The following is a 14,279-nucleotide window of genomic DNA, read 5'->3' on the forward strand; positions in this document are numbered from 1 at the left end:
AATCCCCCCATTGTGTGAGAAGCCAGAACAGTGCATAGAAAATATAATGCTGCAGCGTGAGAAATAATAAAAGGCTGCAGCCGGAGAGAAAATAAAACACTGTACCAACACCCACTGGAAAACAAAAGAAAGACCTCTTTCTATCAACCTGTTGCAGAATCCACTCCTGTAGACACCTAGAAAGAGAAATAATAATTCATTAATGGCCATGAGTAACCAAGATAACAAGACAGCTCAGAAATAAAATGAAAAGTCTCCAGAAAATGAACTTAAATACATGGAATATGTGACTTAAAAAGACAGAGAATTTAAGACTGCAGTTCTTTTCTTTTTTTGGAAGACACAGTGTTTTATTTTAGAAAAAGCAACAAAGCAAAGCAAATATTCTGCCACCACCAGCAGCAGCAATAGCAGCAACAACAACAAACTAAAAGAAAAAAAACCATGGGATATACTCTATCAGATCAGACACCGTCCTCTAAAACCAAATACAAGGTTTTCCCCTGTCATTCTGGGAAAGGACTTTCCCAAGAAAACTAACTATAACCCACATGTCAAATAAAACATGTTCTCTCTTTGTCCCTGTCTCTGTCTCTTTTTAGTTCTATTTTTTCTTTAAATTAAAGTATATTGGGGCAACAATTGTTAGTAAATTTACATAGATTTCAGGTGTACAATTCTGTAATACATTATCTATATCTCACATTGTGTGCTCACCACCCAGAGTCAGTTCTCTTTCCACCACCACATATTAGACCCAGTTTACCCTCTTCTAGAGTCCTACTCCTCCCACACCCCTTACCCTCTGATAACCCCTAAACTATTGTCTATGTCTATGAGTTTTTGTTCTTTCAGTTGTTTCTCTTGTTCTTTCATTGTTTTTGGTTTATATACCACATATCAGCGAAGTCATTTGGTTCTCTACTTTTTTTGTCTGACATATTTCACTTAAAAACCTCAAGTAAATGCAAGAAAACACAGACAGGCAGTTTAATGAACTTAGAAACACAACCAAAGAACAAAATGAACATTTTAGTAAAGAGATTATAATTTTTAAAAAGAACCATATAGAATTTCGGGGGATTAAGAATGCAATAAAAGAAACGAAGAATGAACTAGCCAGCTTACATAATAGAATTCACCAGTAGAGGAAAGAATCAGTGACATGGAAGCTGGAAATCTGGAAATGACACAGATGGAAGAAGAGAGACACTTAAGACTTAAAAGAAACGAAAGAACTCTACAAGAACTTTCTGCCTCCATCAGAAAGAGCAATATAAGAATAATGGGCCATACCAGAAGGAGAAGAAAGGGAGACGATAAAAGAGAGTATATTCAAATAAATAGTTGACAAGAATGTCCCAAACTAGTGGAAAGAACTGGATCCTCGAATCCAAGAAGCAAATAGAACATCTAATTACCTCACTCCCAACAGGCCTTCTCCAAGACACATTGTATTGAAGTTGTAAAAATTAATGACAAAGAAAGAAACCTCAAAGCAGGCAGGGAAATGAAGACAGTAACCTACAAAGGAAAGCCCAGTAGATTATCATCAGATTTTTCAGCAGAAACTCTACAAACCAGGAGAGGGTTGAATCAAATAGTCAAACTATTGAAAGAGGAAATTATGAGAGAAGAATAATATACCCAGCAAAGATATCCCTGACATAAGAAGGAGGAACAAAGAAATTTCCAGACATACAGAAGATGAAGGAATTTTCTAACACACGACTTGCACTACGAGAAATAATAAAGGAGGCTATTTGACCTGAAACAAACAAACAAACAAAAAAAACCATGAGAATACAAAGCCATGAGTAGTAATATGAAGAGACAGAAGCAGGAAATGGTAACCCCTACAACAAACTATACACTTAAACATAATATACAGGGTAAGAAGGAAAAAAAAAACACACTTAAAAAAGAGGAAAAAGACAACTTGCTACTGCAGGAGAGAGTAAAGGTCTGAACTGGCATAAGGGAATGGAGAAAGTAAGCATACGGAAGAAAATGGAATACTCCAAATATGAAACTTTCTTTTACATGAACTTAATGGTAACGACTCAATAAAAAAAAAAAAAATCCAGAACTGAAATATATAACATAAAAAAGGAAGACATAGAGGGAAAATCATAGAATACCACCACACTGAAATACTAGATAGCAACAAAAAGACAAAAGAAACAATAGAGACACCATCCTAGAATAACAGGGAATTCTCATATATCAATAATTACCCTGAATGTAAATGGACTGAACTCACCAGTAAAAAGGCACAGAGTAGCAGATTGGATCAAAAAACTAAACCCAAACCAAATGTTGCCTCCAAGAGACACATCTCAGCTATAAGGACAAATACAGACTCAAAAGGAAAGGGTAGACCTCCACTTCCGGTCCCGCCGCCTGGAGCCGGTGAGGCTGTGTGGGCCCGCGTCTCGCACCCGGCCGGCTGGGCATGGTGTTGGGCGCCGGGCCCGCCTCGCCTGTCTCGGGGTACCCAGGGTAGGTGGCAGTAATGCTGACGCTGGCAAGCAAACTGAAACGGGACGACAGTCTCAAAGGGTCCTGGACGCCAGCCACAGCCTCCGACTCCATGCGGAGGGTGTCTGTGAGAGACAGGCTTCTCGTCAAAGAGGTTGCAGAACTTGAAGCTAACTTACCCTGTACATGTAAAGTGCATTTTCCTGATCCAAACAAGCTTCATTGCTTTCAGCCAACTGTAACCCCAGATGAGGGTTACTACCAGGGTGGAAAATTTCAGTTTGAAACTGAAGTTCCTGATGCCTACAACATGGTGCCCCCCAAAGTGAAATGCTTGACCAAGATCTGGCACCCCAACATCACAGAGACAGGCGAAATATGTCTGAGTTTACTGAGAGAACATTCGATTGACGGCACTGGCTGGGCTCCCATAAGGACGTTAAAGGATGTTATTTGGGGATTAAACTCTTTGTTTACTGACCTTCTGAATTTCGATGACCCACTGAATATTGAAGCTGCCGAGCATCATTTGAGGGACAAGGAGGACTTCCAGAATAAAGTTGAAGACTACATTAAGCATTATGCCAGATGATAGCAGGAGAGACGCAGGACGCGGACTGTGTGTCAGAAGTGTGTCCGGCTCCCGCCAGAGGGCGCCTCCACCCCAGCCCTCGGCCCCCTCTGCCCACTGGGCCGTCCCGAGGAGGAACCTCTTCACGACCGCCCATTGTAGTCGGGGTTCCGCATAAACACAGCAAGAAAATGTGTTTGGGCTCTAAAGAGTTGTCTGCTTACCTTAACATGTTTACTTTGTTGAAACTGTGCTGTACAGGCTGTTGAGATTTGTGAGAAGTTGTAATGAACTTAGAATTGAAGCTAGAGTTTGCTTCTTCCCCTTGTGCCTCCAAATCACTTCCCTGCACAAGTGATGCAATGATGCGCTCCACGCAGCTCGCCTCTTGGCGAGAAGAAGCCCGCGGCGAACGGTGATTGGACACAGACTCCCAGCTCCTCCCACTATTGGTGGCCCTGCCTAGGTGTCGTGAAGCTTCCTTCCGGAATGCAGTCATTCACTGTAGATCTCTTACGAAACGCATATTTTATTTAATGTAAGTATATTTTGGAACAGATTTGTAATTTGTACAATTTAATGCTTTAATTATTTTTTTCCTATTCTCATTTAGTTTGTATCTTCATTGTATAGAGGAGACAGAAAGATGCTGGGTCAAGCAACTATTGAAGAGAAATACAAAGAAAATATGAAAGACAAAAAAAAAAAAAAAGGAAAGGGTAGAAATTGACACTCCAAGCAAATGGTATTCAGAGAAAAGCAGTTGTATTCATACGGCATACTGATACCAGGTGAAACAGACTTCAGGATAAAAAAAGTAACAAGAGACAAAGATGGACATTTCATAATGATAAATGGGACTATACAACAAGAAAACATAACAGTCATCAATATTTATGACCCAATCAAGGAGCACCAAATTATACTAAGCAACTACTGACAGAAGTAAAGGGAGAAATTGAACAAAATAATATTACAGTAGGGGACCTAAATACATCATTGACAGCTTTGGATAGATCATCCAAACAGAAAATAAATAATGAAATATCAGCCCTAAATGACACATTAGATGAAATGGACATAATTGACATTTATAGAGAACTTCATCTTAGATCATCAGACTATGCATTCTTTTCTAGTGTACATGGAACTTTCTCAAGGATGGACCACATATTGGGACATAAAACTAGCCTCAGCAAATTTAAGAAGATGGAAATCACCCTAAGCATATTCTCTAATCACAAAGCTTTGAAATTGGATATCAACTGCAAAATGAAAGCAGGAAACCCACAAATATGTGGAGATTGAACAACATACTTTTGAAGAACGACTGGGTCAAAGAAGAAACAAAAGGAGAGTTCAAAAGATACATAGAAACAAATCACAATGAGAAAACATGCTACCAATATTATTGGGATGCAGCAAAAGCAATTTTAAGAGGGAAATTTATATCATTACTGACCTTTCTCAAGAAAGAAGAAAAATCCCAGATAAATAACCTCACAGTATACCTTAAAGAACTAGAAGAAAAAGAACACGTGAAACCCAAAGTCAGCAGAAGGAAGGAAATAATAAAAATCATAGCAGAACTTAATGAAATAGAAAACAAAAAGAAAATAGAAAAGAATAATGCAACAGAGATCTGGTTCTTTGAAAAGATTAATTAAACTGACAAACCCTTGGCTAGACTAAGATAAAAAGATAAAAGACACAAATAACAAAATCAGAAATGAAAGAAAGGAACTTACTATGGATGCCACAGAAATACAAAGTATCATCCAAGAATACTGTGAAGGATTATATGCCACCAAATTCAATAACCTAGAAGAAATGGACATGTTCTTAGGGACATATAGCCTTCCTAGACCGATCACCAGTAGGAAATTGAATCAGTCATCTGAAACTTTCCCAAAAGCAAAATTCTGGGACCAGATGCCTTCACTAGTGAATTCTACCCAACATTCCAAGAGGATCTAATACCTACCTACTCACACTCTTCCAAAAAACTGAAGAAGAAACAATACTCCCGAACTTATTTTATGAGGCCAACATTACCCTGATACCAAAACCTGGCAGGGTAACACCAAAAAAAAAAAAAAAAAAAAAAAAAAAAGTTACAGAAAAATATCTCTGATAAATACAGATGCAAAACTCCTAAACAAAATTCTAGCAAATCGAATGCAACAATGCATTTAAAAGATTATACATCACAACCAAGTGGGGTTCATCCCAGGGGCACAAGGATGGTTCAACATGTGCAAATCCATCAATGTGATATATCACATAAACAAAATAAAGGACAAAAATCATACGATTATATCAATAGATGCAGAAAAAGCGTTTGATAAGATACAACACCCTCTTATGATTAAAACACTTTTTTAAAAATGGGTTTAGAAGGAAAATACCTTAACACAATAAAGGCTATATATGACAAACCCTCAGCTACTATCAAAATTAATGGTGAAAAACTGAAGCTCTTTGCTGTACATTCAGGAACACGACAGATCTGTCCCTATCACCTCTGCTTTACAACATAGTATTGGAAATCCTCGCCAGAGAAATTAGGGAAAACAAGAAATAAAAGGCATCCAAATTGAGATGAAGAAGTTACATTGTCACGTTTTGAAGATGACATGATGTCATATATAAAAAACCCTAAAGACTCCACTAAAAAGCTATTAAAAACAATAAATGAATACAATACAGTGAAGTTGCTGGCTACAAAATCAATGTACAAAAGTCCATGGCATTCCTATATATTAACAATGAAATCTCAGAAAAAGAAATTTTAAAAAATTCCTTTTGCAATTGCAACAAAAAGAATAAAATACCTGGGAGTAACATAAACAAGGATGTGAAAGACTTATATACTGAAAATCAGAAGACATTTTTAAAAGAAATAGAAGGCACAACGAATGGAAATACATTCCACATTCATGGATTGGAAGAATCAACATAGTTAAATTAACCAAAGCAATATACATATTTAATGCAATCCCCATCAAAATCCAAATGGCACTTTTGAAAGAAATAGAACAAAATATCATCAGATTTGTATGGAACCATAAAAGAATAGCCAAAGCAATCTTTAAAAAAAGGACAATGCTGAAAGTATCACACTCCCTGACTTCACCTTCTACTACAAGGCAACGATAATCAAAACAGTATAGTATTGGCAGAAAAACAGATTCACAGATGAATGCAATAGAATTGAGAACCCAGAAATAACCCACATGAATATGGACAGATAATTTTCAACAAAGAAATCAACGGAGAAAGACAGCCTCTTCAATAAATGGTGCTGGGAAAACTGGAAAGCCACGTGTAAAAGAATGAAACTAGATTGTCACCGTGTACCAAAATTAACTCAAAATGGTTCAAAGACCTAAACATAAGACCTGAAACAATAAACTACACAGAAGAAAACATAGGTACTAAATTTATGGACCTTGGGTTCAAAGTTCATTTTATGAATTTGACCTCAAAGGCAAGGGAAGTGAAAGCTAAAATAAATGAATGGGACTATATCAAACGAAAAATCTTCGGCACAGCAAAAGAAACCATCAACAAAATAAAGAGGCAACCAATAGAATGGGAGAAGATTTTTGCAAATAATGCCTCCCATAAGGGGCTACTGTGTTTCCCCGAAAATAAGACCTAACTGGAAAGTAAGCCCTAGCATGATTTTTCAGGATGGCATTCCCTGTACATAAGCCCTAATACATCTTTTGGAGCACAATTTAATATAAGACCCGGTCTTATTTTCGGGGAAACACAGTAATATCCAAAATATACAAGGAACTCATACAACTCAACAAGAAAACAAATAATCCAATTAAAAAATGGATAGAGGGGGCCGGCCCAGTGGCTCAGGCGGTTAGAGCTCCATGCTCCTAACTCTGAAGGCTGCCGGTTTGATTCCCACATGGGCCAGTGGGCTCTCAACCACAAGGTTGCCAGTTCCATTCCTCGACTCCCTCAAGGGATGGTGGGCTCCGCCCCTGCAACTAAGATTGAACACGGCACCTTGAGCTGAGCTGCCGCTGAGCTCCCGGATGGCTCAGTTGGTTGGAGTGCATCCTCTCAACCACAAGGTTGCCGGTTCAACTCCCCCAAGGGATGTTGGGCTGTGCCCCCTGCAACTAGCAATGGCAACTAGACCTGGAGCTGAGCTGCGCCCGACACAACTAAGACTGAAAGGACAACAACTTGAAGCTGAACAGCACCCTCCACAACTAAGATTGAAAGGACAACAACTTGACTTGGAAAACAGGCCTGGAACCCCTTCCCCAATAAAATCTTTAAAAAAAAAAAAAAATGGATAGAGGCCCTGAATAGACATTTCTCCAAAGAAGACATACAAATTGCCAATAGACGTATGAAAAAATGCTCAACATCACTAATCATCAGAGAAATGCAAATAAAAACCACAATGAAATATCATCTCACCCCAGTTAGAATGGCTATCATCAGCAAGACAAATAGTAACAAGTGTTAGAGAGGCTGTGGAGAAAAAGGAGCCCTCATACACTGTTGGTGCGAATGCAGATTGGTTCATCCACTATGGAAGGCAATGTGGATGTTCCTCAAAAAATTAAGAATAGGGTTACCATATGACTCTCCTGGGTATCTACCCAAAAAATCTGAAAACATTTATTTATAAAGATGTATGTGCTCCAATGTTCATTGCAGCTTTATTTACCATGGGCAAGACATGGAAATAATCAAAGTGTCCTTCAATAGATTAATGGATAAAGAATTTGTGGTACATATACAGAATGGAATACTATTCTGTCATAGGAAAAGATGAAATAATACCATTTGTGACAACGTGGATGGATCTTGAGATTATTATGCTGAGTGAAATAAGTCAGGCCGAAAAAGTCGAGAACCATATGATTTTACTGATATGTGGTATATAAAACTGAAAACAACAAAAGAACAAGACAAACAAATGAAGAAACAAAAACTCATAGACTCAGACAAGTTTAGTGGTTACCAGAGGGTAAAGGGGGTGGGGGTGGTAGATGAGGGTAAAGGAGACCCAAATATGGTGATGGAAAAAGAACTGACTCTGGGTGGTGAACACACAATGTGATATATATAAATGATATATTACAGAATTGTAAACCTGAAATCTATGTAACTTTACTGACAACTGTCACCCCAATACTTTCATTAAAAAAAAAATCCTTTATAATTCTTTTTCTCTGAAACAGGACGATGCATTTTACTAAAAATAAACACACTCTGACCAGAGTGAGGAATGTCTGGGTTCTAAAAGTGTCCAAGTAGGCTACCCCATAGCTTACGTATAAGAACCCACAACGGTAAAAACTTGACAAACACGATTAAAGTTAGAAAGCAATAAATTGAAAATTAGAAGCTTAAATACCAGCAAAAAACTTGTTTTTCTTCTGGGTCCAAAACTATAGAAGGTTAGAGAAGATATGTTTCTCAAAAGCTAGAGTGTTCTCAGGTTCAGGGCATGCTAACATACCTTTCCAAGCTACTTTGGCTATGCAAATCAACAAGTAAATGAATCATACAGCACATAGCTACCAATTACCATTTGGATATTCTTACTCTTAGTATTTCATTTTACTTTTAATTGGCACTGCAGTGACTGAAGATGCTATCCAAAATGTAGAGGTTATATATGTAGGAATATATGTCATCTAGACTAGAAAACACAAACTGAGTTTTCCTTCTTTTTCTTACTGCTTCTTATCTGTTCACCAATATATGGACTTAAGAAAATTCATAATCACTCTGGATTAGTTTCCTAGGGCTGCCATAACAAACTACAATAAACTGGGTAACTTAAAACAACAGCAATTTTTTCTATCACAATTCTGGAAGCTACAAGTCTGAAATCATGTTGTCAACAGGGCTGTAATCCCTCTAAAGGCTCTAGGAAAGAATCCTTCCTTGTCTCTTCTAGCTTCTGGTGTTTGTCAGCAATTCTTGGTGTTTCCTGGCTTTTGGACACATCACTCCAATCTCTGCCTCTGTAGTCAGATGGCCATGTTCTCCCTATGTGTTTCTGACACCAGTCGTTTTGGATGTACAGTCCAAAGATGTATGACCACATCTTTACTGATGACATCTGCAAAGACCCTATTTCCAAACAAGATCACATTCTGAGATCCTAGATAGACATGAATTTTGTGGGGATACTATTCAACCCTGTATAGTCCACCTGCTGGTCCCCCAAAATGCATATTCATCCCATGTGCAAAGTACATTCACTCCATCCCAGCTTCCCCAAAAATCTTAACTCACTGGGTCCAAAATCTCAAATAAATATCATCAACACAAAACGTTCCAAACCTCATCATCTAAATTATCTAAGTCAGATATGGATGAGACCTTGGCTATGAGCCTGGTACAAAATACTTCTCCATCTGTAGACTTGTGAAACTAGAAAACAAATTAACTGCTCCTAAAATGCAATGGTGGGACAGGCAGAGGACAGCCATTCCCATTTCAAAATGGAGGAAATTGAAGGACTAAAAGGAACACTTGTCCTAAGCAAATTTGAGACCCACCAGGGCTATTTTTATTAGGGTTTGAGGCCTGGGAATAACCCTCTCTATTTCCATGTTCTGTCCTTCAGGCCCATAGAGGCCTTAGGAAGAGTCCAGTTACGCTGTTCTCTGGGCAGTCTGTTTCCTGTTTATGGATCTGAGAAGTCCTGTCTCTGTCTCCTTTGGTACAAGCTGGCAGTGTTTCTGCTGGTATAACTTTCTCTGAAACCTTGTTGGTCTTCCATGGATGTCACAGGTGTCCATGCCATTAGACATGAAGATCCTCCATAGATCTTCCTGGATAACTCTATCCCTATTCCTAGCTTCCGCTGAAATGGTTGATTGGATCCATATGTCATATATCTAATATCTTTAACTAAGATTGTCCAGCTTCACCCTTGGTCTTTTCTCCAGAGCATGCCTTGGCATCTTTGGCAATATGGACAGGCTAAGAATTGTCCAAATCATCAAATTCTAGTTCCTTTTTGTTCACCAGCTCCTCCCTCAATATATCTCTTTCCTCCTACATTTTACTTTAAACAGCAAGAAGAAACCAGACCACAACTTCAAAACTTTGCTTGAAGATCTCAACTAAATATCCAAGTTTATCACTTTACAAGCTCTATTTTCTACCCAATGGTAGAACATAATTCAGAGAAATTTCCTGCCATTTTACAACAAGGCTCATCTTTCCTCCAGAGTCCATAACATTCCTCTAATTTCCTTTGAAGTTCCACCAAAAGCACCTTTAATGTTCACAACTGTAGGAACATTCTGATCATGACAATATATGCATATGTATTCTCTAAGACAATGGAAAATTTCTGTATCATTCCTCTAAGACCTCACCAGAATCACATTTAATGTCCATATGTCTACCAATACTATTTTCAAGGCAATCTAGGTTTTTCTAGCATACATCTCAAAATTCTTCCAGCCTCTACCCACTATATAATGCCAAAGCCACTTTCACCTTTTTAAATATATGCTGAAGTAGAACCCAACTTCCCAGTACCAAACTCTGTATCAGTCAGGGTTCCTTAGAGAAATGGAATCAATCACTAGGAGAGATAGATGAGAGATTGATAGATAGCTGGTAGATAGTAGATAGAAAGATGATAGATAGATTAGATAGATGGATGGATGGATGGATGGATGGATGGATGGATGGATGGATGGATGGATGGATGGATAGATAGATAGATAGATAGATAGATAGATAGATAGATAGATAGATAGATAGATAGATAGATATTTGAAGGGATTGGCTCACATTATGATGAGGGTTGGCAAGTCAAAATGTGTAGGGCTGTCAGGCAGGAGTTCATACTGTGGTCTTGATACAAATTGGGATAATTCTCTGAAAAACCTCAGTTTTTCCCTTAAAGCCTTCAACTGATTGGATGAAACCCACCTACATTATCAAGAAGTATTTCCTCTAACTTTTTAATTGAACTTATTGGGGTGACATTGGTTAATAACATTATAAAGTCTCAAGTGTACAATTCTATAATACATCATCTGTATATTGCATTGTATGTTCACCACTCAAAGCCTAGACCCCTTCCATCACCATATATTTGACTTCCTTTGCCCTCTTCAACCTCTCCCCAACCCCCTTCTCTTCTGGTAACCACAATTGTGTTGTCTGTGTTTATGAGTTTGTTTGTTTTGTTTGTTCATGTGTTGCTTTATGTTTTATATCCCACATATGAGTAAAATCATGTTTTTGTCGTTTTCCATCTGATTTATTTTACTTAGAATAATACTGTCAAGATTCATCCATATTGTCATAAATGGTAGTATTTCAACCTTTCTTATGGCTGAGTAGTAATCCATTTTGTGTGTGAACTACATCGGCTTTATCCAATCACCCATCAAAGGACTCTGAGGTTATTGCCATGTCTTGGCCACCATGTATAACGCTGCACTGAACGTAAAAATATATATATCATTGTGAATGTTTTCAAAATTTTAAGATAGATACACAGAAGAGGGATTCCTAAGTCATAAGGTAGATCTATTCTTAAATTTTTGAGGAACCTCAATACCAGTTTCCATAATAACTGTACCAATTTACATTCCCACCAACAGTGTATGAGGGTTCCTTTTTCTCCACAGCCTCCCCAACACTAGTTGTATCTTGTCTTATTGATAATAGCCATTGTAAAAGGTGCAAGGTTATCTCAGTGTGATTTTTTAATGCATTTTCTTTATACCTAGTAAGTTGAACATCTTTTTGTATATGCGTTGGCTGTTTTTATATCTTCTTGGGAGAAGTGTCTGTTCATGTCTTCTGGCCATTTTTTAAAATCAGATTGTTTGTTTGTTAGTTTGTTTTTGTTGAGTTGTATGAGTTCTTTATATATTTTGGATATTAGCCCTTTATCGGAGGTATCATTAGCAAATATTTTTTCCCATTCACTTGGTTGCCTTTTTGTTTTGTTGATGGTTTCTTTTGTATACAGAAGCTTTTTAGTTTGATGTAGTCCCATTCATTTAATTTTGCTTTTATTTCCCTTGCCTTTGGGGTCAGATTCATAAAATCCTCTCTGAGACCAAAGTCCATAAGTTAAGGACCTATGTTTTCTTTTATGTATTGTATTGCTTTAGGCCTTATATTTAGTTCTTTGATTCATTATTAGTTAATTTTTATGTGTAATTGTCAAATAGCAGTCTCATTTTTTTGCCCATGGCTTTCCAATTTCCCAACACCATTTATTGAGGAGGCTGTCTTTTACCTCCTCAATAAACAGGAGGTTTAATTGATTTTGGCTCCTTTGTCAAAAATTAGTTGCCCATATACATGCAGGTTTACTTCTGGGCTCTTGATTCTGTTTCATTAGTCTGTGTCTGTTTTTCTGCCAATACCATACTACTTTGATTATTGTAGCTTTGTAGTATCATTTGTAGTCAGGGAGTGTGATAACTTCACCTTTGTTCTTTTTTCTCAGGAATTCTTTCGCTATTCGTGGTCTGTGTGGTTCCATACAAATTTGAGGATTTATAAAATTCTATGTCTTTGTAAAATGTCATTGAAATTTTGATGGGAATTGCATTAAACCTGTATATTGCTTTAGGTAATATGGCCATTTTAACTGTGTTCATTCTTGCAATCCATGAACATGGAATATCTTTCCATTTCTTTGAGTCTTTTTCAATTTCTTTCAACAAGGTCAGGTAGTTTTCAGTGTACAGGTCCTTCACATCCTTTGTTAAGTTTATTCCTAGGTATTTTATTCTTCTTATTGCAATTGCACATGGAATTGTTTTTACGTTTCCTTTTCTGAAATTTCGTTGTTAGTATATAGGAATGCAATAGATTTTTGTACAATTGATTTTTGTATTCTGCAACTTTAGTGTATTTGTTTATTGTTTCTAATAGTTGTTTTAATGGTGTCATTAGACTTTTCCATATAAAGAATCATGTTATCAGCAAAAAGTTACAATTTTACTGCTTCACTCCTAATTTGGATGCCTTTTATTTCTTTCTCTTGCCTGATTGCTCTGGCGAGGACTTCCAACGCTATAGTGAATAACAGTGGTGAGAGTGAGCACCCTTGTCTTTTTCCTGATCTTAGAGGAAAATATTTTCAGTTTTTCACCATTGAGTATTATATTAGCTGAGGATTTGTCCTATATGATCTTTATTATGTTGAGGTACTTCTTCTATACCCATTTTACTGAGTGTTTTATTAATCATCAGTGGATGTTGTATCTTTTTAATGTATTGTTGTATTAAATTTGTTAGTATTTTGTTTAGGACTTTTGCATCTAAATTCGTCAGAGATATTGGCCTGTAATTGTGTGTGTGTGTGTGTGTGTGTGTGTGTGTGTGTGTGTGTGTGTGTGTGTTTCTTGCCAGATTTTGGTATCAGAGTAATATTGGCCTCATCAAATAAAAGTATTGCCTCTTTTTCAATTTTTTAGAAGATTTTGAGAAGAATGTATATTAAATCTTCTTTGAATGTTTGATAGAATTCACAAGTGAAGCCATCTGGTCCTGGACTTTTACTTTTGGGGAGATTTTTGATGACTATTTCAATTTCCTTTCTGTTGATCAGTCTATTTATATTTTCCAATTCCTCATGATTCAATCTAGGAAGGTTACATATTTCTAAGAACTTGTCCATTATTTCTGTTATAAAATTTGTTGGCATATATGGTCTTTTATAGTATTCTTATAGTTCTTTGTATTTCTATGGTGTCCATTGTAGTTTCTTTTTCATTTCTGATTTTGTTTGAGTCTTCTCTCTTTTTACTTTAGTGAGTCTAGCCAGAGGTTTGTCAGTTTTATTAATCTTTTCAAAAAACCAGGTCTTTGTTGCATTGTTTGTTCTATTGTTCTATTTGTCTTTTTTTCTATTGTCTTTTACCTCTATATTTTTTCCTCTATATTTTTCCTCTATATTTTTGTTCTATTGTCTTTTTCCTCTATATTTTGTTTAATTCTGCTCTAATTTTCATTATTTCCTTCCTTCTACTCACTTTGGGCTTCTTTTGTTCTTCTTTTTCTAGTTCTTTGAGGTGAAATGTTAGGTTGCTTGAGATTTTTCTTGTTTCTAGAGGTAGGCTTGTGATGTTCTAAACTTCCCTCTTTTTACCACTTTTGCTATATCCCTCTTCTATTATTTCTTCGTTGACCCAGTCATTATTTAGTAGCATGTTCTTTAATTCTCCATATATTTTTATTT

The 14,279-nt window shown here is 36.9% G+C and overlaps 1 protein-coding gene across 1 annotated transcript; it reads left to right on the plus strand.

Moving 5' to 3' along the window:
- The first annotated feature begins 2,494 nt into the window (after positions 1-2,494).
- Positions 2,495-3,248, plus strand: LOC117027253 (NEDD8-conjugating enzyme UBE2F-like). Its single transcript, XM_033114809.1, has 2 exons — positions 2,495-2,663; positions 2,730-3,248. The coding sequence occupies exons 1-2, from the start codon at positions 2,516-2,518 to the stop codon at positions 3,071-3,073; spliced, it is 492 nt and encodes a 163-aa protein (XP_032970700.1). The 5' UTR covers positions 2,495-2,515; the 3' UTR covers positions 3,074-3,248.
- Positions 3,249-14,279: the final 11,031 nt, after the last annotated feature.

This window comes from Rhinolophus ferrumequinum, chromosome 9 (assembly GCF_004115265.2).
Source record: "Rhinolophus ferrumequinum isolate MPI-CBG mRhiFer1 chromosome 9, mRhiFer1_v1.p, whole genome shotgun sequence".
NCBI classification, from domain to species: Eukaryota; Metazoa; Chordata; class Mammalia; order Chiroptera; family Rhinolophidae; genus Rhinolophus; species Rhinolophus ferrumequinum.

Excerpts from the sequence above, each read along its gene's own strand:
- LOC117027253 (XM_033114809.1), top strand. The coding sequence starts at position 2,516 with ATGCTGACGCTGGCAAGCAAACTGAAACGGGACGACAGTCTCAAAGGG. Across the intron at positions 2,664-2,729 it reads ACTTGAAGCTAACTTACCCT|ATGAGGGTTACTACCAGGGT; the intron begins GTACATGTAAAG and ends CTGTAACCCCAG.